At 32.9% G+C, this 26,791-nt stretch overlaps 3 protein-coding genes across 4 annotated transcripts; 1 reads left to right on the forward strand and 2 right to left on the reverse strand.

The window, feature by feature from the left end:
• Positions 1 to 1,753: 1,753 nt before the first annotated feature.
• LOC125067339 (FK506-binding protein 59) lies at positions 1,754 to 12,943 on the reverse strand. Of its 2 annotated transcripts, XM_047675882.1 has the most exons (8): positions 12,552 to 12,943; positions 8,592 to 8,734; positions 7,809 to 7,929; positions 4,869 to 5,155; positions 4,763 to 4,811; positions 3,848 to 4,119; positions 3,396 to 3,506; positions 1,754 to 3,053 (listed from the first exon to the last, which is right to left on the reverse strand). In XM_047675882.1, the coding sequence occupies exons 1-8, from the start codon at positions 12,751 to 12,753 to the stop codon at positions 2,877 to 2,879; spliced, it is 1,362 nt and encodes a 453-aa protein (XP_047531838.1). In that variant the 5' UTR covers positions 12,754 to 12,943; the 3' UTR covers positions 1,754 to 2,876. The 2 variants fall into 2 exon arrangements, with proteins under 2 accessions (XP_047531838.1, XP_047531837.1); XM_047675881.1 differs by having other exon boundaries at positions 4,763 to 5,155; positions 12,552 to 12,941.
• A 3,126-nt stretch (positions 12,944 to 16,069) lies between these two features.
• Positions 16,070 to 17,100, reverse strand: LOC125067342 (glucosidase 2 subunit beta). The gene has a single exon (XM_047675884.1). The coding sequence runs from the start codon at positions 16,984 to 16,986 to the stop codon at positions 16,417 to 16,419; it is 570 nt and encodes a 189-aa protein (XP_047531840.1). The 5' UTR covers positions 16,987 to 17,100; the 3' UTR covers positions 16,070 to 16,416.
• Positions 17,101 to 17,386: 286 nt separating this feature from the next.
• LOC125067340 (BTB/POZ domain-containing protein 17) lies at positions 17,387 to 26,023 on the forward strand. Its single transcript, XM_047675883.1, has 13 exons — positions 17,387 to 17,625; positions 18,391 to 18,531; positions 18,862 to 19,041; positions 19,614 to 19,733; positions 20,541 to 20,674; positions 20,748 to 20,864; positions 21,218 to 21,330; positions 22,134 to 22,408; positions 23,023 to 23,139; positions 23,682 to 23,770; positions 24,117 to 24,218; positions 24,541 to 24,619; positions 25,003 to 26,023. The coding sequence occupies exons 1-13, from the start codon at positions 17,545 to 17,547 to the stop codon at positions 25,066 to 25,068; spliced, it is 1,614 nt and encodes a 537-aa protein (XP_047531839.1). The 5' UTR covers positions 17,387 to 17,544; the 3' UTR covers positions 25,069 to 26,023.
• Positions 26,024 to 26,791: the final 768 nt, after the last annotated feature.

Below are 26,791 nucleotides of genomic sequence, written 5' to 3' on the forward strand. Positions count from 1 at the left end.
TGTGTACAAAATAGATTCCATCTAAATCTGTCTTAAAATGTAAGCTTTGGGACCGGGCTTACAATTAATCACTTCGCGAGTCAATCTCGCACGATGTCGATAAATAAAATATCGGATTAATTTGTATGAATGTGAAGTTTGAACCTAAGCCCGGTCCTGTTACGCGTAGTAAGCAAAATTGCGTTTCAATTATTCTTTTAGTGCTTCTAAAGTATTGCATAATAGATCATCGATAGAATTTATTTTTCTCTCGTGTCGAATCTAATTTGTCGATGTATTTTGATATATGGAAATGTTTAAGTAAGATTTTCTTGTCGCGTAAGATATGGAAACGGTACAACAGTCAGCCTTCTTACAGCAATATATTAATAATAATAATAGACAGGTAACAAAGGTTCCTATAACATTTACACTCAATAGTAGTATTCGTCGTGAAATAATTTAATCAGTCCGTATGTTGTGCGACAAGATTAGAATTGTAAATAGAAATTGCTGTTCTCTATGTATTCAATTCCTAAATGGATTTTTTTATAAGATAGCTCGTATTGCTTGTAAGACGATACACTGTAAAGCTTGATCAAAGTTAACTTTTTTTTTTTACTTAGAATATAATGAAACGCGCCGGTACAGCATAATTACAAACTACATTTATATTGTATGATTTTCTTGGATTTTAATCCTCTGTTACTTACATCCATGTGTTTACATTATTGCATAATTTTTAAAGGTTAAAAGATCGGTTTTTATTATAACGCATAATATATTTTTAATTTTTTTTTATTCGCCATTGGATATATCCAGTAATTTGCCTTTATGCATTTTGTGTTTTGTATTTTTTTATATTACTATTTAATAGATTCGTTTTTGTTTCCGCTGTAACGCCATCTAGGGGTTGTTTGTGTGATCCGGCTTTACAGTAATGTTATAATGTACCGAACTACCTCTGCATATACATGCCTCCATAAATACAGTAATTATAGTTTTTGTTATTAATATTTTTGTACGTTATATAAAACAGATATACATAATTATAGGGTAAATAGGTTTTACGTGATTAATGTGCTATTTCAAAAGTAACTATAAAATATTGTAAGCATGTTTTCAGTTAAGTAGATGGGACACTCCAATCTGAATTGTATTGAACCATATTTGACATAATAAACAATCTGACTAGTATGATCATTTTATTTATTTGTGAAGTTCGCTTTTTTGTCGAGTCTCCAATAACCAAACAGGCAACAGATGTCACACACTTTCAGATTAGTACACATACAGCCATTTAACGGGTTTACATAACGTAATAACATTAGAATAAATTTTAATTATACTTAATAATTTTCGAATATATACCTACTAATATTGGATTATGTCATAGCAGCGGTTGATCTACAAACATTCATCAAGAGGGTATTTGTTTAATATAGTTTTAATTAGTAACAATGCACACTAAGCCGATACGGCCGTGTTTAGAACGCCTCATGCGTCTTAACCGATGATCGCAGATTCAAAGCCAGGCAAGCACTACTGATTTCTTAGTTGTGTTTATAATTCATCTTGTGTTCGGTGTTGGAAAAACATCGTTAATTATAAATTTGAATGCACCGATCTTCTAACTGAATTAAATCGATTCGTATTGAACTGAACTTTAATCGATATGAGCAAAGTAGTATATATAGTGCTAGTGTTAGCCATGTTGGACTTAATGGAAACAATAAATGGTCAGGTTTGCCAAGAAACTTATAAGAAAACAAAATAAGTCCTCATAACAGTTTATTTGTAAATTCATTGTTCCACATACAGAAGAGTAAAACTATGTTGTACACACTTATATACAAATTACTACACCTCAAAGTACCTGACAAGAAGTTTCATAGTTATAAGAGAAGAATTAAGTATTGAAATTTATTCAAACTTTGCTAAAAAGACAACAGTAGCTTCATAATCAATAACAGAATTTACACAAAGATCTATAAACTATTTTAGCGTTTGATATAAACTAATCAGGTAAGATTTAAAACCAGGAACCTGTATATTATAATACAGTAATGGAATCTACACACATGTATCTTTCAATTTCATTACAGATCCGTATAAAAAAAACGATTCGTTTTCGTTACCGATAGTAGAACAGTCTAATTGACTTTTTTTATTTAAAAACTAGGATCTGCGTTCATAAATTCGCCCTGCTAACTTTTATTTAAAGGCTTCTGATCTTTAAGAAACATGTCAATAGCTCCTTCTGAAATACGCCTCGTAAGCAAAACGAATCGTTTCTTAAATACAGTAACTAAGGGTCCCTTAATCCCCAATTAAAACGTAGTGACTGAGAAATACCTTGAAAATTAATTCAATACTCCACAGTAGATCCAGTCACGCTATAATGTTACACACCTACAAATATTGTAGAAACAAATTAACTTACATCGTAAATTACATTTTGGTGCGGAGATCTAGATTCAACTGCGTGAGGTACTTGACCAAACGAGATTTGCATTTTGAATATGTAAATGTATTGTTTATCGTGAACTCGGGTTACATTTAAATAAACACATACACTTCATATACGTACATAGATATAAGATTATGCTTTAAACATTGTGAAAACTGCATTCGTTAATTGGAATTTAGTGTGAGGTGGCAACATTTATATTTTAATATGTGCTCTATTATATTTAAATTTAAGACAAATTCATGAATCATATTATGTTTTAAAATGCAAATCGTTACAAAAAGACTAATGTACAATATAAGTTTTACTAAATAATTAAACACAAAGTCGAAATAGCAGTAAATTAATGCAGTTTTCACATTTGAATGATTTCCACTAAACACACTTAAGCAAATCTGTTTGATTGGTACATTTACGATACAGAAGATCACATGTTCTCAAACTGTCCATCCTTATCCAACAAGAGAATGTTAGGATTCTCCTTCTCAAACTCCGTAGGTTTCCTGTCTCTCTGCTCGTCGGTCCACTCGCCTTCCCCCTTTCCCCACTCGCCTACTTTCTCGCCGATGACATCGATCTCCGCCTTAGCTCTTTGTTTCTCCGCCTTGAATGAAAAAAAAATACATGTAACTGTTACATAATTCTCTAAAGGGTTCTCAGTCCGAATTTGGATCACTGGTGGAGAATTGTTTCATGAGGAAATTACGCACAGAATTGCATTTTCGTATGTAAAACTAGTCATAGATTAAATTTATATGATAGCTATAATATTCGAAGCAATAGGCCCTATTACTTTTGCTTTAAAGACACTTATTTTTCGGTCCTTTACCATCTTGAATAGAAAAAAGGTCGGGGACTCCTGTTTCCAGGCTCGCGATAAATCAAATGGGCCGTACGCTCCAATGCCGCTACCTAAAAATATAAAGTAGCAAATATTTAACGTTACCTGCGCGTCTCTGATGGCGAACTTATCGAACATGTTGGCGTACAGCTGCATCTCGCGCTTCTTCTGCAGCGCGATCGCGTTTCGGCACACGATCACCTGGTTCGCCGCCGCCTGCAGATGGATATCATCATTAGATATTAGCTCTACTATCGGTATTATGTACTGACATGCTGTCTGTGCCGTTGTTACAGTCTTACATGTAATTTTTTCTATTGCCGGGCAGCCACCACGATCTAAAAGTTCTTTATATTATTATTTATTATACAAAGATTTGGCTGAGATGACACCGAGATAAGAGAAATCAAACAAACCACACTAGACCAGCACGCTGGAATGAGCTCCAAGCTTGCCTCTCCTAAGTCCTCTCAAAGAGGCCAAATTTTTTTACAATAATGATTATTAATAATATGTCAATTTCAACAACCATGCATATTCTCTCAATCTCTGTTTACCTTGTTCTGCGGCTCAAGTTCGATAACGTTCTGGAAGTTCTGCAAGGCCTGGTCTACTTCTCCCAGACCCAGGAGCGCTTGTCCGAGCCGGAACAGGCCTTTCACGTTTTGCGGTTCGATTTTGAGGGCTTTGGCTGCGTGCTCGCGAGCTTTGTAGTGGTGAGCCGGAGTCACCTTGAGGTACACCAGAGCTAGGTTCAAGTGAGTAGAGAGCAGCAACTGTTTGGCTTGCTCTTTGTGCTCTTCTGCTTCGTTTGCATCTTCAGGCAAGTCTTGGGGTGGCAATTACATAAATTAAATTAGCTTTATTTATCAAAGTATTAGCATTACATTTTAATCAGGTAAGATTTCTTAGAAAATATATTATAATAGACTATTTGAATGGTTTTTAAAAGACATTTTATATTACTTAGTTGTGTTTAAGGAAAACGCTACTTTGAAAAAATGGGGTCGATGACGTCACTTGCCTGTATTATAATCTGTCGCACGTGACACGTATCGCACGTGACACGTGTCGCACGTGACACATGTCTCACGTGGCACGGTGAAACGTTTAAAAAAATGCATTTTTATTTATGGATTTTTTAAATTATTAATTAATATTTTCAACTTTCGTCGATAAATAGCCATTTTTAAATTCATAATTTATACTGATTACAATAATTGACACTTTTTTTTTCGCATTGTCAAATAGCCTATTATATAAACTTTCGGAACACATCTGAAATTAAATATTTTTGAACATAATAAAAGTTAATGATCCTTTTATGAAGTAGTAAATATATCGTATATTATATTCACCAGCTTTAAATTTAGACTATTGTCGTGCCAAGCGTGAATTTTTTTTGATACTTGAGTTTTATACTTAGTGTTACCAAAGCAGAAAATATAAACAAAGTACTACAAGAAACTCACCTCCCAGCATTGTCACAACCTTTTTGTACTTCTTAATAGCGAGCTGGAACTTGCTAGCTTTAAAATAGTCCGTCCCTTTCTCTTTCCATATGTTAGACTGCTGCAACTTCTCTTCGGCATCCATCGACCACGGCTCCTTGGCCTTCTCGAAGCTCACTAGCTTCACGATATAATCTACCACCGAGTTAGGAGGTACGCCCATTTCAGTATTTCCCTCCGTTTTAAACGCATATTTTGGTTGCAAGGTTAGTCGGGATTTTTCACCGAGTGTGAACTTTTCTAACGCTCTCTCGATGCCTTCACAAATGTTGCTTTCGCTGCCTTCGCCGAGGCTGAACGATACGGTGCGCGTGTCAAATACTTTGCCGTCTTGAAGCTTGCCTTCGAGTTCCACTGAAATAGTATATAGAATCTTGTTTAGTAGTTATTTTTTACGACCTTAAGTTATTTATTTCTAAGCTAGCCCATTTTTATTCTTTTAACACATTAGTCTTCGGGTTGGTTGGTTAATGAGATAGGAGGCTGGAATGAAAGACTTGAGAATTGGAGCAGGCGGTGGAATAAGTCTAGCCTATCCTAGCCTCGAGAGGAAAGGAGATCTTTGTCCGGAAATGGAACATTCAGACTGTTTCTAGGTACTATTTTTAATTATAACTTTATTATAGAAATTATTATTTTATTAACTACAACATAATAAGAATCTTGTCGAGCTACCCTTAGATATTTGCACTGCAAGGAATATTAAGTAATCCTTACGCCACCTATGTGCCATCTATAATGTAATTTACAATAACTCAGTCGGTAACATCTACCTGAACGTAACCCTAAAGTAAAGCTTAATTTTTGTTTTATTTTTAGCGACAAGCAAAAATAACATTCAAATATATAAATGAAAACGCCTGTTTACATAAAATCTTCGTAAATAAAATTGTAAACGAAGCCATATAATGGAATGCTGGCACGACGCGTCGTTACGCGATACGCATGTAGTCACACAATTGGATTAATTAACAATCATAGAAAGGGCGCCGTGAGGATGCGAAGCGAAAAGCTTTTCTATTCATAAAGCGTGCAAAAGAGCTGAAATGACTCAGGGACTACATCTAACGCGTTCATTATGAAGCATACGTGATATCGAGAATTTCACGACTGAAATCCCACTTTTTTATTGACCTATCCCAGGATTTAAACCAACTCCCTAAAAGGCCTGCGACACTATAAACCATTAAACACACGAGATAGTCTATGAAAGGATCTAATAAATAATAAGCATTTATTACAGTTTGCCGTATTATATATTTAAATAAATTCATAATTGTAATAAACTTAAGTATATCATGATAGCCTACCCTTTCCGATTTAAATATTCAGTGCACGACATATTTAACTAATAATAAGGATTGAGTTCCAAAGGCCCAAGGCTAGTTCGACAGGATAATTCTATTGAACAAAAATTTCTTCTGATGACCTATATTTTTTTTTTTAAATGAAACTTGTGCCAATTTATAATATCATAATCGTGCCCAACGAGTGAACATACACGAATACAAGAAATTTTAAGAAAAAATGCGGTGAGGGCTTTCGGAAGTATCTTGTATTTTTCCTTCATGCGTTATCACGTGAAAACTACTGCATGTATTTGTACGAGACTATGACCAGTCGACGCGGAATTGTTCCTAGTTTTGCTATTTTATTCTTTAATAGCGTTGATCATTTCCCTATATTGGCCAGCAAAGTGTGCATCAACTAGTAATATTTTGAACGTGAAATTCTTTTTTAGTTCATTTAAAAAAAAAAAAAAACAATTTATAACAATTCTTTTTGCTATAACATAACAGCGGACAGGCTAATGGGTCACCCGATGGTAAATGGTCAACACTGCCCGTAGACATTAGCGCCGTAAGCTATTTTATTTTTTTAGTACTAGTACTTTCTAGTATAGAAGCTTAAGCGACGACCGCCACAATATTTACGCACATTTGTAACATTTATTTGGTATTCGAAATAATGCATGTACATATGTATGTAATGTATTTGTAGTAAATGATGTAAATTCACCGCCCGCTTACGTCATCTGACCCAAATAGGTATAAGTACTTATAAGAGATACGGCGACTACATGTTAGATGTTTTCTAAAACTCGCGACTGAGAGATCAAATCACATCGCGATATGTACAATAAAAAAATCTATAATTTTCTTTTGATTCTTCTCGTAAATATTTATATCAGAACCGGTAGTAGCTTTTATCTATTTATATATTTTATCTAAATATATATATTTTATCTAAATATATATATTTTATCTAAATATAAGTTAATTTTGATATATTTGAAAAATCAAACAGTAAAAATAAATTAAGTTCTTTAAATAATAATATCACGCCTCAATATAAATATTTAGAAACAAGGATACACGCACGTACGTACAGACATACATACCTAGGGTAACGATAATATCAAAAAGGTTGAGGACAAACCGTATCTAACATCACTAGATTTCTCGTTTATGAACGAAACTTGACGTCAGAAATGTTTCGTTTTGAACCTTACACATACGTTGCCCTATTATTTCACCTTGCCATTTGATTTCGATACAACATACACTACAAAGAGTGTAATGGATTTATTGATAGCAAATCATAATGTTATTGTGAAATAACGCGTTACAAATACCCATTTAAAAAAATAATTAATAACTATGACCTATTCCAATCGAAGAAACATAAACAAACCTTGTATTTACATATTCTATATTATTTGCTAACAGTTCCGCTATATTATGCAATACGAACAGTTCCTGATTCATACAAATATATTTATTTATAACACAACACAATTGCACTAACTACCTACATATGCACCAAAATTTTACTTTCAAAGTTCTAATAACATCGCTAAGACCAAAACATCCATAATAAATACCATAGATAATTCAAGATCGGCCAATGACAGCACGTCAATTGAATGTCAAAGTTGCCACTCCTGTGATTGGTCCAATAGGAAATAATGTCAAGAACCCTTATTAGTGTGTCGAACAGTTCTCACCTGTGACTTGAGCTCCGTCATTGGGGTTGTCGTAACCGGAACCCTGTTCGATGATGTGCCGAAGGATACCTTTGTTCTTATTTGGACTTAAATCTTCCGCCTTCCAATCGATCATTTCGATCTGAAATTTTTAAACTTCATTAATAATTTACTTAAGACCAAAACAATTTCCTCCGGTATTAATAAAAATAATAAAGATATTTGTTTACCAACCATTTGATCAGTAAAAAGAAATAAAAATCACCTTAATTCATGAATTCAAAAAAAACTGCCAATGAAAAGGTCATAGTATGGTATGGTCAGGTAGACTCAGCTAGTAGCTGATTTTCGGTGCGCACCTATACACACAGTAAAAATAAATAAAATTGTCTATATCTAATTCTCATTGTCTTTGATTAGATTTTTAATTTATGGTAGGAATGTGTGCAAGCCAAATGTTTTCTTAGTATTGTTATGTTGCTTTTTGAGTGGGTGAAAGTAACCACATCTTGGGTGCATTCAATTGTCGTGGTCTAAATTTACGTACATATATAATTTAACTTATTACAAATGAGGTAAATTATACATGATGTACATAAACATTGCGAGGAAACCTGCATGCATTGTATGAAATATTCCAAATGTGTAACCACCGAATCACAGTGGAACAATGTGATGGAGCAAGCTTTAAATCTCTCCAAACAAGAAGTGGCCTCAGACCAGCCATGGCATACTTATAGACTGTACTTTACTTTTTAAGCTCTAAATGATTTTAAAAAGGAAAAATTGTAAACTAAAACTTACCTCAAATTGCAACGTTGCATTTGGTGGTATTTTAGGAGAACTGCCAGTCGCGCCATATGCATACTCCGGGGCGCAAGTCAATACACAAACCTCCCCCTTCTTCATCGTCGCCACGCCAATTTCCCATGCCTTTATCACGGAATCTATGAATGTTAAACATCACATTAGTTACTGAAACCTACAAAATAATTAGCAAGCTAGTAGAACAAATAGTTATATCTAAAATATATTCAAAATTATTCAATAAATATAAATTGTTAAGGAAAATACACTTTGCTTAAATCATTTTCATAATTGAATACATAACCTACAGAACCAAAGTATATTAAAGAAAATAATTATGTAAAATTCGGATAAACTTCCTATTAACCTACAATTGTTCCGAGTTTCGATATGACATTCAAAACAGCTGCGAAGTTTACAATTCTACAATCTTTTCGCGTCGACTGCGATATATATTGCTGTGAAAATGATTCCTACAAAAGTAATACAAAGATTTGACGTTTTTCGTTTAAAGCCAATCGTTGAGAAAGAGTCCTTGTCCAACAATACTCCCATTAAAAGGTATCGAGATATCATTTTTTTCTAGTTTTGACTTTGACGATAAAATATTATTTTGTGCTGACAGACAGCACACAGAAGAAAGAAATATTATCGGTGCTTCGTAATACATACCTATGTATACCAAAATTCAGATCAATCGTGTATTTTAAATAAGAAAAATGTTTACTTATTTACAAATAAATTAAACTAATAATGATATTTTGATGGCACATGGTGATATATTCCTTGTAATATATTTTTGCGGTCATATTAGTAAAAAAAAAAGTTTGTAATAACTATTAATAATATGAGTGATTTGTTATCGAAAATGTAAACCATATACAGGATATAGTGTGGTTAATATTGTCAAATTAATATTTTTATTCTATTTATAATATGAAATGGCATTTGATACAAAACATTTTTAGGTATTTCGAAACCTATGAAAGGTTTTGATTTCATTTCATTGTCAACTGCCAGTTACATTTAAATGAAACCTTTAATGCCAAATAGTATACATTAGTTCAGCTAGAATTAGATTTTGTCGATAACAATTTACTTTTGTGTACGTTTTTTTTTTTCTTATACAACCGTATTACCGCGCTCTAACTGGCCAGTAACATTTTAACCGCTCTCTAAAAGTTTTTTTTGTAAATTGTAACAATAAGTAAATTTCAATCAAGATTCCTCTTCAATTTTTTGCACATCTACGGGTTGAGCTCCCCAAGTGAGACCATAACCGATTTATGTGCAGCTACCGTCCCATAATCACTGGGACAAAAATCGGCTTACGCTTTTAATATATAAGAAGATTAACTTATGACCTAACTTTAGCTTCGTTTATACAATGAAAAACCTCAACCTATAATCTGCAACAAAACGGTTATTATAACACTCTTCCTCTTAATATTTTTATTGACAATATAACACAAGGAGTGTTATAATAACACTTAGTATTTTTTATCACAATATATTTCAGCTAGTTCCACTTTTTTACAATATTATTCTTTATGAGCACTAGTGAAACAAGTCCGATGAAATCAAATATACTATGTCCATATGTGGGGTGAATAATAAAACACTATTAAAATGATTAAATTATGAACATACATTCAATTTGAAAACGATAAGCATGGCATCGGATTTCACATAATAATATACTAAGCGTTAATTCAATATATTAGAGCCATGTATGAATGTAACAGATCAAATGACTGGTGGATCTGATTCGATACAACTTTTAATCCCTAGCTAGCGATCTATACTAATATTATACGTGCGAAGTAACTCTCGCCTGTCTGTTGCTCTTACAAGACTAATCCACTGGTACATATAGCCTATTCCAATGGAAGTGGGAAAAAAGATAAACAAACCTTAAATACCTTAAACGTATTTCATGCAATTTGCTAATAACTCAGCTATGTTGTGCACTATCAAGAGTTTATGATTAATATATCTTAATTTATAATACAGCACTACTGCACTTAACCACTTATTTTCACTTTAATTTTACTTCCCAAATTCCGATAACATTTCGTCGACGTTCAAAACGCAATCAAGCTCAAGACCATCAATATCGCGTCAATTTGCTGACAAATGTTGTTTATTTGGCTTTTATTCCTGTTATGATTCGAATAGAGTATAGGTATAAAGCAAGCTTGAACTCCAAGAAAGGGCAGGCAACTCTTTTATGCCAAACACCTGACAATTAGTCCCTCAAACGCAAGAGAAGCCACAAGCAAAGTCGCTGGCGGGAACTGTGTATAATCATTACATAGTATAAAACAAAGTCGCTTACCGTTGTCTGTCCCTAATTTTAAAGATCTAAGCATACACAGAGACTCCATATGTATTATATGCTTAGATCTCACGACCGATTTTAATGCGGTTTTATATTAATAGATAGATTCATTCAAGAAGGTTTATATGTATAATACATGCACAATATTAGTATAATAGTAGAGAAACACTGATAATTTTAGAGGTTTCCAAAGTTATGTCGAAAATAAACACATTTTTGAGCTTACATTGCAAACGCGGGCTCAACCCTACGAGATAGATCAAAATAATGTACTACAGTATTGTACACCTTAAAAAGGTTTTCAAAAAAGTCCAGGGTGGTATATGTCTATCTCTTAGGGATAACCCACAATAACTATTTTTTATTCTTTACTTTATATGAGAAATAATGTCTTATTTTCGAAGCGATTTTACGCAATACAGCATAAATCCTTATCCAATTAAGCACTTTAAATACATTATGTAATTTAAATGAATATTTTCGAAGATATTACAGATTTAAAACGCAGAGATATAGCGGTTCTTATTGTCTAACAACCGAAAACCTGTAAATGTTGTAAGACATTCTGTAGTATGTTTAGTGGCAGCATTGCACCCATACGAAGCCGAGGCGGGTCGCTAGTATAATAGTATATTGCCTTATTAAAATGAAAGGAAGCCTGCCCAGAAGTGAAACATTTATAAGTTGTCACTGTTACTGTTTGCTAAAATTACAATATAAGGGTATGAATAAAGGTGAGCGAAGTTCAGGGACTTTCATATACAAAGTTACACATTATGTAAATAAATTTAAATACATTACTTCAATAATTCATTTTGATTGGTTCATAAATTGTCACTATAGCATTATTTTCCTTTAAGCCTTCTGTCTTGTACTTTTGTACTAATTATAGAAAAAAAAAATTGCATTTTTAATAAATAAATAAGAAAATGTAAAAACTAACATTTTATTTTAAAATTTATATGAGTAGAAATAAGAAATATTAAATGCCTGATAGAATATTATTTCCAAGATTTACAATATATTAAATAAAATAAAACAATTTAGTTTTTCTTTTTTTTTGCATTTATATTGTAAATGAATATAAAAATGTAATCCAAACTTAATTCAACTCATTTTAAATAGTTGTAACATTATAAAGAAATTAATTATCCTACAGAATGAATATTACAATTACAGGAATATCATGACTGATGTACCATCAGTACTGCTCATGTATAATGAAGCATATTATTCTTTTATATTGATTGAGAAAGAGTGTCTACTGAGTTTATTGGCGGTTTGACTCATTTTTTTTTTTATAATTAACTTGTTTTTACGAGTCAAAATATTGTTTGATTTTTAATTTTGATTGAGCTGGATGTTGTTCAAGGGATAAAGAATCGATAAAGAGACCAGACAATTTTTTTTCTTTATGGTGATAAAACTTGAGAAATATTTTATTATGTCCTTTGTGTCTGTAGTTACAATTCTGCTGTTCTAAGTTATACAGCAGAATTGAGAGGGAAAATCAGGCTAACCTGGCTGTTACAGCCAAATATAATGACCTACAGGAATTTCTTTTACATGTTAATACTTTAAGGGTATAATATAATATAAGAAAACAGCGGTCATACCTTTCCCCAGAAAAAATTCGAACGGCTCATTTCTATCTTTGCTTGAATCGAATTTTGTGCCATCTAACAGCGTTCCAGTGTAATGTACAGTGACCTGGCAGCCGGCGCTTGGAGTGTCTGATCCTTCGCCCTCGGTGATAATTCGCTTAAGAACACCACGATCGCCATCCTTGGTTATATCAATTCCTTCATCCACTGTCATTATTGTATTTTTGAAATTCTTATTATTATAGTTATAGTTTTAGTAAAATTACGTTTATCAGTAGCACGCCAGTAATACGCAATAAATAATACTAAGACTTTCAGGAAACTTATTGCACGAGGAGCACCGGCAATTAGTAACAAAATTTGAATGAATCGAAATTATGAAGATGAAGGATTGAAGGATGCGAAGTGAAGTAAGAAAGAACGAATGAAAATACGTATTTGATCGAATGAGTAGAATTTTCTAGACATTAAAATCGGATACTCATACGAGCAAAATGTAACGAATGCCACTTTACTTTAATTTTGTAATGCTAAGCTCACACTTTTTTTATATACCTTTAGTATTTTCTGTTGGTACAACAGAGAAGGACAGTGATATGGGATAAAATAAGCACTGGCTACGATTGAAAAAAATAAGAAAGAGCCGTTGATATTCTTACAAATGTGAGATAACTAATATCTCATAAACTACTCGTCCAAATCAAAAATTGCGAATGACTATATTAATTTAAAAAAAAAATATTTTCTTATTTTGATATGTATCGTTTCTGCTTATCAAATAAACTAAACTAAGAACTGTTTATCATATATACCAGTACATAAGGCGTTTCAAACTTTTAAGTATATGTTTAAGATTCAGTAATTTCGTTTTCATTTTTCAACTGTTAGCCTGAGCTACATTAATTCTTTGAATAAATATATTGCTTACGTAACCCACCAGTGGTTGGATCCTTAGAATTTAAGGGAATGCTTACGTTACAATAGAACTATAGAATGTAGGCGTAAAGTGTCCTAATTCAAGTGTGGCGTCGTATATATATTGTACGCACTATCGTCGAATACAAAAGAGCTCCAAAAAAGGGTTTCGCCTCCACAAGCGAGGCACAGCACGAGAAGCAGTGGGTGTCTAAATGCAAGCGATCTCACAGCCTCCCCACCGTGCATAAAAAATCGTAGGGGTTTTAGTGGGTAAGAATCCCAGTTATTTCCATGGCTAGGCCCTGCGTAAAGCTATACTTTATGAAGAAAATACAATTTTCTTTTATCTTGATTTCGGGTTCAAACCCAGGCAGGCACCACTGAATTTTCATGTGCTTAATTTGTGTTTATAATTCATCTCGTGCTCGGCGGTGAAGGAAAACATCGTGAGGAAACCTGCATGTGTCTAATTTCAACGAAATTCTGCCACATGTGTATTCCGTCAACACGCATTGGAGCAGCGTGGTGGAATATGCTCCAAACCTTCTCCTCAAAGGGAGAGGAGGCCTTTAGCCCAGCAGTAGGAAAATTTACAGGCTGCTAATAATGCTAATGCTTGTCAAATATTATATATGATCACTTTATTATGTACATTTTTTATAAAGATAATTATTTATAGTTCTCTTATAGTTTGTCATTTATGTATCAATCTTTTGAAGATATTCACTGCGAAATAATGTAAGATGGGACAATATATTTGGCGGACTGGTACAGTGTACTGACCGAGTGTGACCTGCAGTTCGTGGTTACAAGGTAACATTTCTTAACACGAGCATTATAGGGTTCCTATATTATTGGGTTGGCTAAACATGTAGCAAAAAGTAAAGACCTTTGTTTGATAAATACAAAGATTTGGGTCACATTTGTATGTGGCAGAATTAAATCCAAAACATGCAACGACCCTTTCCTTTACCACCGAGCACGAAAATGTCGAAATATATTATTTTTCAAATTTTGAAACGCGATATATTTCAAACGCGTCTTTGATTTCGATGTAGATTGAGAATTCGACTCTAAAAATAAAAACGGGCAGTTATAAACAGAAAAATACATTTTTATTGACTTTTTAAATTTAATACGTAAGTCTTACAACATTATATTACTAAAGATAACATTTCTAGTAAGTTTCAGTCTTTTTTTAATATTCGAAAAATCTAAATTTTAATTCTATTAATTCTAATAATAGTACCTACATATTACTGTTTAGATTTGTTCTTTCGAATAAAGAAATTACAAAAATTAGAATTAGTAGGTAAGTAAGTACGTAATATACTCAATGTTAGTTTTGATAGATATAGAAAATGACTAGGTACCTATTTAAATAATAACTTTACGTACTTTATATTACACCTTTGGGGAAGATTAGATAATCCAACTATAACTATTATACTTATTTACATTTTACAATAACTTGAAGCCTCAATGGCGTAACGGTGCAAAATAATAGGTATTAATATGTGTTAGCACATAATTAGGTATAATTCAATATTGGCCTGGCTACTATAAAACTAAAAAACTGTTTTATTTATATTTAGGAAACATATAATTATTTGTTTTAATTATCTACTTAATTTAATATTCAATTGTATACAAAAATTAAGGCTCCACAAAAAAAGGAATTAAACGTTTACCAAATTACGTTGCAATAGTTGTTTTAATTCTTTCAAACCACCGTAACTAGCCCTAAAGTTGCTGCTCTGAACCTGACCCCTTGGACTAGTTTTGTACTAACAGCAAAATGTTTACCTACCCTTCATTGATAAGAAAATGAGTTATTACTTGAATGTGACCAATATTAATGATTGATGAATTAATAAAAAAAACACTTAATTACAAATACAGAATACAGTTTAAGGACTTAGGCCGAAAAATAATTTAATTAGCAAAATGAATTATGTATATCTGAATATATAAATATTCTGTATGTATGTATGTAATGGTTGGATCGGATTCGATTTTGTTATGTGTATGTGAGTAGGTTCCTGAATAGTTTGGATTAAACCCGGTAGGCGACGCTGCGATTGGGAATGTAATATAATTCTTATTTTACCTGGACAGAGTCAGGACGGGCATTTAGTATATTATTGGTACCTACTAAGCTTTCGCAATTTTTGTTAGCATCATTCGTGACGCTTAATTTAAAGCAATCTGCTTATTCAAAATGTTTCTTTTTTTAACCCAGCTAAATCAATATGTAAATAAAAATTTATATACACCTATTTTTGATGAAGTTTACAAATTTACATACATAAAAAAAAATTAAACTGTTTGGTATTTACTTTACTTATATATTTTTTACCACATTGTTCAGTTTGATTCTAAGAAATATTTTTCCTCTTCTTAATATCAGAGTCCAGACCTTGACTAGACCACCAATTACACAACCCTGACATAATATATATCACATATTGATACACATATCATATATTGGTGACAATAATTTACCACCCTAAACATCTGCGGATGAATTGGTTGACAAATTATGCTAGTAAATGATGATTTTTTAATTATATATAATTATTATAAGGTAAAGTTCAAAATAAATTAAAATATGTAGGAATAACTGGTTTTATTTTCAGAGGGCAGTTGAAGGTAAGTAGTATGATAATATACATAAGATAAGACCATATACTTGACAGTGTTAATCTATCAGATGTATATTATTCATGTATTGGCATATTGTGGCAATGAGACTGAAAAGAAGGGAATTACGATAATCTATAATTATATTAAGACTTCCTAATTGTTTTAAACAATAATGTGCATATAATAAAATCCATAGATATTTAGTTTACTATTTGGTTCTTTTCACCTAAAAGTAATATTTATTACAATCTTTAGTTTTACTATTTACAAATATTTACAACTTTGTTCATATAATTGTGCTAATTTTTATCACTCATTTGTTACAGTTGTTAGGGCACTGGGTTACATAGAATCTATAATGTTTAGGTGAACTTTGGCTCAGAAGTTTATCACTGTTACTGTGCAACCACTCGTCAGAACCATCGCAACAGTCACAAATACCATCATTTACTTTACTTGATGATATTGAGAGTGTTTGCTTTCTTGGGCTTTGTGTATCACAGTAAAAGATACCATCAGGACAGGCAGTTGTGCTTGGCTCGTCCGTACCATCTTCACAATCACAAAAGTCATCATTCACTCGTTCAAATGGAATTTTTTGATGCGATGTTTTGCACTTAAATTCTTTGTTTGAATCTGGCCTGTAACTCTTGATATCAGCATAATATATACCACGAATCATGCCGTGTTCATTGAGGTATTTGTCATCTTCTGAACGCAAATGTAGTAAATCCTTAATACTATTGTAATCCAGTACAGGAACCACTACATTCATGTTAGCTTCTGATGTTATGGTTAAGAAGAAATACAGCTGATACAAAATAAAACAAGCAACCATGCAACATGATAGGATAATAACGTTTTTCTTTTTCTTAAGGCCCATTCTCACTGTTTTGTATCAAACCACCTTTAAGTTCTAATATTGTACATCAATTTATTATATTTTTGTCTTTTTATAAGAAGAATGTTATCGTTTCTGACACATAAGTCAAACCAAATAACCATTTCTTAGCAATTTTTGTAAATAATTTATGTCCATAGAGTCAAAAGACCACGTATTCTTAAAGTATTTTATATATTGCAGTTTTCAAATGGTAATCGTGACAATAAATTCGATGGTTAACTTAAGCATAATATCTTTTAAATTTTACACTAATATATTTGATGAATAATAACATTAGTGTATATTGTAATACATATTTTATATTCATGAAATTTATTTTAGTAAATATACAATCTGGAGCCATAAAATGTCAAATGTCAATGTAAACAAATGACCATCTGTCAGACAATCGTGGATTAGAAATTTTTTAACAAATAATAGTAACATTTTTATTGTATATCATTATTGGTGTATGTTTTATATGAATTAAGTGCTTAAAAATACATATATCTTGCACTATGATATTGTTACTCTGATACGTTGTTCATTTTAGATAAAATGAATTATTTAACAGTTGATTCGGCTACGACATCGACCAGCTCTGACAAAAATGAAGCAACTAATAATGAAGATCTTGAAGTAATTATCATAATTCTCATTAATTTATTTAATATTGTGTTATTCTCACCAAAAATAAAATACGGGTACAATTATGTCAAACGACAAATAAATATGAAAAGCAAACTCTAAAGAGATTTCTTCCAAAATACCTAAGAAGGAATTCATGTAGTAAAAAAAGAGATTTTCTAAAATAGTTTCTAAAATAGTTTTTAGTTTTTAAATTATTATCTTTGCTATACATCTTACAATTCCAAATAAATAAATAGATAAATAATTACAATTACAAACATATTCTATCATATAGATTAAGATAATAAAAAAAAAATTTAACTGCCAAGTTTTAATGGAATTGTCCCAAATATGCAGAACTGCATTATTTGTAGAAAGCAGTTGATTTGTATCTCATATTATATAGATCTACTATTGTTATGCTACTTACCTCCAGTAAAAGATCAGTAATCTTTCTATTTTCAATAATTATTTAATAATTATAATTGTTCATACTTGGTTGATATGGAGAAACTCCTTGTAATAAAATGCCTTTTTGGGAAAATCACAGATTGTATATTTAGTAAAACTTTATTGTAACAAATAAATAAGTTATAATTTTAGTTATTTTAAGGATTAGATTCATATTCATTGACTAAATTTATAATCAGTTTGTTTTTGCAAATTGCATTAAAATTAACTTAATATAATTGCTTCTGAAATTTAGATTAGCTAAAATACTTGCTTTAGGGATTAAATCATATTTGAAATTGTTGAAAATATTTCTTTGTTCAGGTGGACAACTCACAGAGTGTTTTGCTTAAGATAGCAACTCTGTATGCAGAGCAGTTGATGAGTGATCTGATCCTGGAGGTGGGAGGGGTAGGCTATCCTGCCCACAGGCTCATATTATGTGCCAGCAGTGAAGTATTCCAGGTGAAAATGTGATTACAAGAAAATATATTAATTAACCGAGATGCTGTTGTGTGTGCCACATACAATAAAATCATAAATCTATACTAATATTACAAATTCGAAAGTAACTCTGACTATTGCACTTTTTCCCCGAAACATGTAAAGCAAATTTGATGAAATTTGGTATTATTATGGTAGCTTAAACCCCCAAGAAGGACATGGGCTATTTTAAAACTAAATCTTACGACAACCCCCACCAAAAACATGGGCGAAAAATAGTTTTTATACATATTTAATTTTAAAGAAACAATAATGTTTCCTAAAAATTAATTAGACTTTTTTTTGTTTCAGGTTATGTTAATGAATCGTGAATGGAGTGAGTGGCGTGAAAGTCGTATAATATTACAGGAAACTCCCACTGGTGCATCTGTCTTCCCTCACTTCCTGAAGTATTTTTATACTGGCCAAATTAGGATATCGCATCAAACTGTGCTTCCCGTGCTGTCCCTTGCTGATAAATACAATGTTAAGGTAATCAAATCAATAAGTATTCTTGTAGTAGTAGTAACCTTAGGATATGTCAAGTTTGGCAACTAAGATGTAAGAATTAAATGAGAGGGTGAGGTAATTTAACCAAAAAGTTTATTATGAAAAAAGTTTTATTTTCATGTAGTGTGTAAAATAGACATGCTATTGTGAGTGCATGTGTATTATGATTTCATATGTATTGTGAGTGTTTTGTGGGTTTGCATGTATTATGAGTGCTATTATTGTATACGTAATTAATGTACATATTTCATCTTGTAAATACTAGATGGCGTTATGTCAAATTGTAGATAATTCTGAATCGCGATGGCAAGATTCGCTAATTGTTTGCATATAGCATTTATAAATTTTTTGATTAAACATGGTTACCAGTGGCACCTAATAGTTTTAATAGTAAAACGTTAGTGTTGTGGAGCATCCTTAGGATCGACTGAGCTAGATGTTCAATTATATTGTAAGTGTGTGTTCTTGCATTTAGACTTGCTTGTATGTGTCTGTGACCGAGTGTCAACATTTTCACCTTTATTAGTGTACTTATCTGTTTCCACTTTCTTCAGGACCTTGTAACCCTCTGCCTGAGTTACATGTCTCAGCACATAGCGCAGGCAGCAAAACGTGGACAACTTATAGCTTGGATGCAGTACACCATGGCTTGTGGCCATAATGATGTTGCCAAGGTAATTAAAATATTGCTATTCTATGTATTTGGTAATGTTTTTGACATTATTTATAAATCTGTAAAGCTTTAGTTTAATTTAGAATATTTCTTCCAGAAAGCCTATTTATCATAGAGTTTTTTTATATATTAGTAAAATAAATAAGTAAATAGCTTGAAAATGTCCCATTGCTGGGCTAAGGACTCCTCTTACTAAGAGGAGAAAGTTTTTGACTCCTCACGCCGGACCAATGTGGGTTGCTGAAGATTATTTAAATTAGACACATGTAGGTTTCAGCACGATATTGCCCCTCACCGACGAGCACAAGATGAATTATAAACATAAATTAAGCACATCAAAATTGAGCGGTGCATGTGTGGATTCGAATCTGCAATCTTTAGTTAAGCTGAGACATCTCGGCTCACCTCGGCTATTTATTAGTATGTTAGTATATTGGTTGGTTTTTTCTGAAAGAAGAAGGATTTCTTTAGTTCACTATTCGGCACTATGCTCCCCGCATTGATTTCTATGATACAAGTATAGTATAGTGCAGTATTCAGACTTATCATTTATTTGTACATCCATGATGCCATCGTTATTTGCACTTAAATATATTATTAGATTCTCAAACCAAATTTTTCTGTATTTAATGGAAATGGAATTCTATTAATTATTTAATATAAAAACTAAAAAATATATTCTTATAATTACATGATAAATAAAAATATGTTAGTAAAAATTTGTATAATTTTATAGCATGCATATTTGTGTGTGAGTGTGTGAAAGCATACAAATTTTTATTATATGTGGATGTTTGTTTTGTTGCAGGCTTGCCAGAACTTTGTCAAGTGGAACATGGAATGGGTGGTGGACAGTGAGCTTGCGGAGCTGGAGGATGACACACTCCTGCTACTGTTGCAGCACAGTGACCTTGTACTGCACAACGAGATGACACTCTACCAGTGAGTTAACCCCACAAACTGTATCGATTGCAAAAGCATCATCAAAAATATTTTTATATATTTTATGTTATAGATTCGTTGTGCGTTGGTTAAATAAACAGAAAGAGAGGTTAAACACGAGTGACCTCTCTGAGAACGAGTTGAAAGTGCACTGGGACTCCCTCGTCACTACGGTCTTTTCACATGTCCGGTTAGTATTCGACTTAACTTAGCATTCTTTTAATTAGTAATCCTAATTATTAATAAGGAGATTGGGACGCCTAAAATTATTATTATTATTATTATTATATATTTCATAACATTGTCTTTTATAACCATTGTTTAACTGTTTTTTGTAGTTCGCATGGTAATTAATTAAGTACCACTAAGTTACATTTGTTTTTGCTTAAATCCAGTTTGGTCCAAATTTAATATTCTTGATGTGATCTCCTGTAATTAAAGGAGCACGTAGATATTGAAATAATATTGCACAATGTACCTGCAAATGTGTATGTGTCCTTTGTTGAAGATAAGGATCTTATCGATAAATAAATATAATTCCAGATTTCCTATGATGTGTCCAAACCAATTGGCAAAGTTGCTGCTGTGTCCATTAACACAGGAACACAAGGAGTTCTTTATGGAACGAATGGCAATTGCGATGAGTTATCAATCAGGTATGTCGAAAATCTGAATTAAACAATGTGGAGCGAAATCTGCTATTTTAGTGAAAACCCAGTTTGTAGTCAGTAATGCCCTCATTCCTCTTTGTTTATTCGTGACCGGTATAATGTGATCAAATAATGCAAGAAAAATGATTTGACAGACTTTTACTGCTAACCGCTTGTCTGAAGATAAATACCCCTGGGAATGCTTCAGAATCGGTTACCCGCCACCACTCAGGTGTTTGTGGATAGTGGTGATGGCATTCTGGATGGTCTTAACGCAAAATACAAAGAAAAACATAATCTACTCTTACGACATTCACTTGTTAAGATGTGGTAATTGGTGGTAGGACTTAATGCATGCTCGTCTGCGTATAATACGTAGCACCTACTCATTAGATATTCTACCGCTAAACAGCTGTAGTTAGTTGTAGTGTTCCGGTTGGAAGGGTGAGTGAGACTCTAAACACAAGGGACATAACATCCTAGTTCCCAAGGTTGATGGCGTATTGACGTTGTAAGATATAGTTTATATATCTTACCCAATGTAGGGACAGTAGTTATCACTTACGCGGACGAGTAAATTGTCTATCCGATGGTAAGTGGTCAACACCAAATATAGACATTGGCCTTGAAATAAATATACACCATTCGTTAGAACGCCAATGCCTCACCAATCTTGCGACCTATAATATCTTCATCATCCGCTAACTCTCAGAAGCCCTTCTCAGACATCAACCATACGTGTCATCATAAATAAAAATTACAACGTGGTACCTTATTACATCACAGTGGCCTCTGTTAATAAATTCCAGGTCAATATGAAAGAATAGCAGAAGTTCAAGAGACGGAAGCCGGCCGGATGCTGTTTACCCCCCGTCTCTACACCGAAGACACCTGGGGCTTGGTGCTCGCCGTTGACAATTTCCATTCACTGCCGTGTTATCACACACGCACGTTCATATTCTCGACCAGGCCCTCCATAGCCGACGTGGCAGCCGACAAGCTAACGGAGTGGACGGTGGATCTTTATCCCAAAGGGGTCTGGTTCAGGAAGAGCATGCTCATTGTATGGGCTGTGACATATGATGTAAGTATGACTTACTTTATCAAATCTTACCTCTAGAAGATTTCATAATTATTATATTATTAAGAGAATAAAGAAATTTTTGTCTTTAGCATAATTTTTTTTGACTTAAGTTCTATTACATGGTTTACAATTTTTGCCAGTAAACTGGTAACCTTGCCCTCTCTTGCACTTTCATTCTATTTTTTTCTTTTTTATAGGATTTTATATATTATTTTTTAAATTTTTTTTGTTATTGTTTTAAGTCAGAGAGGATTTTTAAGAACATTTTTTTTGTCATTGAATTATTCTCAAACGTTGTTAACCCTTCCCTCTTTCTCTTTCACTCCGTATACAATAGAAAGGGACAGCCTTTGTGTTGTATAAGGTTTTATATCATATTATTGGTTTTATATCAGATTTAGTATCATTGGAAAGATCTTGGCTTGGATTTGTGTTTTTTCAAGGTTTCATGCGGTATCCAGAGTTAGTAAGTTAAGATAAAATGCGTATATATATTGTGTCAGACGACATTTATGATTGACATATAATACTATACTGAACAATAGAACTCGTAAGTCTTAAAATCATCCTGATATATAAAGAATAATGTTGAATACTCTTTGATTTGTCCACAGGTACCAGAAGTAGTCCTGCGTACAGTACGCATCTCGATCACGTGCCAAAACTGTCCGCAACAACAGGACAACAATTATGAGTACTGCGAGTACAACGAGCCCGATGTCAGGGTCAAGGTATGTTATATAAAAAAAGTTGTTTTTATGTGGATGGACGACCGGGAAACGGTCACCATTCCACATAGCCTTGTGCCGTATGTAATTTTAACCACACATCGCCAATTCGTCACCAACCTTGGGAATTAATGTCTCACTCAGCCTTCCAACCGGAACACAACTGTGCTAAGTATTGATTCTTGGCGATAAATCTCTGGTCCGCTGGGTACAGAGAACATCTCTAGTCCTGGTCCCCCCTACCCCTAGTCGACGCTTACAGCGGGCATAGATCTACCTGGTCTTCTTCAAGGGACGGCTCAGCGGAGGCTCTCTCTTCGCGCTTATGCTAAATAGTAGTAATCCTAACACGCTGCTCATATTTATTGAATATGTGCGTATGTCAATGAACTCATATTAAATGACTGGACCGATTTTGATAGTTTTTTTGGGTTTTTTGACTACTTTAAGATCGGACCCGGTCCCGGAAGGGCGATCGGGTTTCTTATTTCCTTGGACGAAATCGGATCGGTCAGCTCGTGTTTACATAATCATGTCTCTTTTAGATAGGAATACTGGTGTGGGGAGTACAGAATGGCGTCGAGCACGTGGCGTCCGTCGTCGAGAGAGTGCACAGATTCTCTGCTCAAAATAGGTGAGCTAACATTTATGACTAGTAGTAGCAGTCCAATACTTAACTTTATAAATGTAACTAGTTGAAAAGCTAGCGATATTTAAATTTTCGAATATTTATCTCTCAAAATACTGCCGATCTAGATTCGTATAGTTAGGTACCGACGAAATTTTAGTACTTTTTTTTCATATCTTATGACACGACACCTTTAGAAATTGTTGGTGGTTTCTTTGTGAAGAAGCCATAATATGGAATATATTTTAATTTTGAAGAATGTTTTTCGTTGTGTCTTTTGGTAATCAATACTTAAAAGATATGCGTCCCAGTCGGACGTCGCGTATAACAGTCGTGTAACTGTGCCCCGCAGAGTGCTGAACATCGACGGCGCGCTGGACTTCGACGAGCTCAACACGCCGCTCTACTCGCCCGCCGGGCCCGCCTCGCCCTCCCCCCCCGCCGGGAAGCACGGGTAACGCTCGTTTGCCTATCCATTTGGGAAAAGTCAATGTTTCATTTGTTGAGCCTATTGTAATTGAACAGGTAGAAATTAATGCAGTTCTTAAGTTTAACTTTATTGAACAACACTATACCAACTTCTTATGTTCACTTTAATTTTATTTTGAATCTTATAATAACACCTTCGTTTTCAGTTTTTTCGTTGTTACTCGTCTCGCCGTTGAAATAGACTAAGATTAAATTAAACCAAATTCAATCAGTCATATGTGTTGTCTCGTGTACTCAAATCGTTAGTCAGGAATCAAACAATTTGAATCTTCTCTGAATGCCAACAGACGTTGTCCGAAGTGCTCGGACATCTGCGACCCGCCCGAACCCAAGCACCTGTTGGGCCCCAACAGAGACCAGCTGAGGGTAAGTCGGACCCATCATAACCATCCTTTCTCACCAGCAAAGTCAGCGTTTTCTGCCATCGAACAAGTAATTGTAAAAGTAAATAATAAACATCCTGTATATTTTACTTCTGGTCTAAAATTGGCTGACTTATGGGCCACCTGATGGTAACAGATCACCACTGCGGCGCCATAATAAAATTGAACCATTTCAAACATTGCTTATGGGCCACTGACCTTGGGAACTAAGTTGTTATGGCCCTTAAAATACATAATACTTCACCTGTGCCTGTAGTTCTACTGACCCACCTTTCAAACTTTAACAGAAGAATGCTAAGCAATACTGCGTGTCGATAGAATATATGACTACCACCAAGTAAAAATTAAATGTCTTCTGTTTTCTAGATACAAGTAGTGATAGTTCCGCTGACAGACTTCTGCCACGTGGGCGCGGCCGACACCAACGGATGACCGTCCGGCGCCGGCTCGGCCTGAGCGACCGTCGACTTGCGCCTCACTGGATGTAAATATATGTGACGAATATTCGCGAATGTTGTAATTTATATTATTTAGTGTTGTATGCGTGAAGTTTTACCGGTTTGTAAACGATTTAATGGATAAATTAATTTTAGTTCAATTTAATTAAATATTAAATTACAGAGTTGTGATTATTGTACTATGTTATATTGTAGTCAAAAGTACATGTTATGTGATTTAAGTATTACGTACATTTCTTTGTATTAAAAATAAATGAACAGTAACAAAAATGTTTTTAAAGCTTCTATGTTCAAAATATTTTGTCTATGCTGACCTATGATCTTAGAGGAGTTCCTTCGCTTGTATCAAATTTGGGTGCAGAATCATCTTGCGCTTATCATAGAAATGCATTGTCATCTGAAATTCAACTGAACCAATATATAAAATTTCTACTCCACGGGATAAGAGTAAGTGGTTTCAATTCAACTTGCATATTTGAACTAACAAACATTGCACGTTAAATAAAATAATGTAAAAACTAGTTTGTTTTGATTTAATAAGTTTTAAAATATATTTCTTACTTTCTTAATTTTTAGCTTTAAAATTTATTCCCTTTGACAACAAAAAAAAAAAAAGAAATACTTTGCGTAGTACTTAAATGACATTATTCGAATGTATTTATTATTCAGTCAGTAGATAAGAATTAATTACAGTAATTAGGACTTTTGTCGTGAAATAATTTAAATGGTTAAATTTACTTAATTCTGTAATTAAAATAAGTTTCGAACTTTTTTCAAATGTAGAATGCCAATAAGTGAAATCAATAATGTGACTTCTATACCACGCCATATTGTTTTGTTACTGTTGTTTGTCGTATATTTATGATTTAAATTTTGTCTTCGGAAAGAAGTGCAATAATTTTAAGCTAATATGACTCCATATTGTTATATTTGAGTATTAATTAAATGTATTGAATATTTGGTTGCATTTTATTTAAATAATAATCATGTACCGTGTATATAATATAATGTCTATTTGTTCCATTATAAACTGTTTTTCTTTGGGGTAACACTACAGATATGAAACTGATGACAATTCATTCGACAAAATAGAGCTTTTTAGCTTGAGAATCTCTTCGGGATGTTTTTAATAAACTGGGTATACCTACATCACTATTATGTATATTCAAAATAATATAAACGTTTTAAAAAAAATGGTGACAATCATTGTGTAAATAGAAAAAAAACATCTTATTTCTTCCTAGAATAAGATTACAGTTATTTTAAATTTTATAGCTCATGTTAAAAAATCATTTATAAATAAGACATATTACTCATTACAAGATTATATGAATGATAAAAAAAGCGGCGACATAGACGCGATTTGTTTATTTCTAGGCGGGGTATGTAATATATAAATTTAATTGTACTTGATTGACATACTCTGTAATTGGAATTTTGGAAAAGAGTAACTAGAGTTTCTTGCTTCTAGAATCTAATTTCCGAAAAGGTGCTAGCTTAACATTTAATTTAACTTTAAATTTAAATTTTCATGTGGGTTTCATGTAACATGACTATTCAAAAGTGATTTAAGAGACTACTTGAATAAAGAACTAGGTTTTGATTTGTAAGAACATTTCTACACGTAAATCAAGTCACTGAATTCAAATTAAATGTATTTTATTCAAGTAAACTTTACAATAAAGCATTTTTAACCG

The sequence above is a fragment of the Vanessa atalanta genome, chromosome 11 (assembly GCF_905147765.1).
Source record: "Vanessa atalanta chromosome 11, ilVanAtal1.2, whole genome shotgun sequence".
NCBI lineage: Eukaryota > Metazoa > Arthropoda > Insecta > Lepidoptera > Nymphalidae > Vanessa > Vanessa atalanta.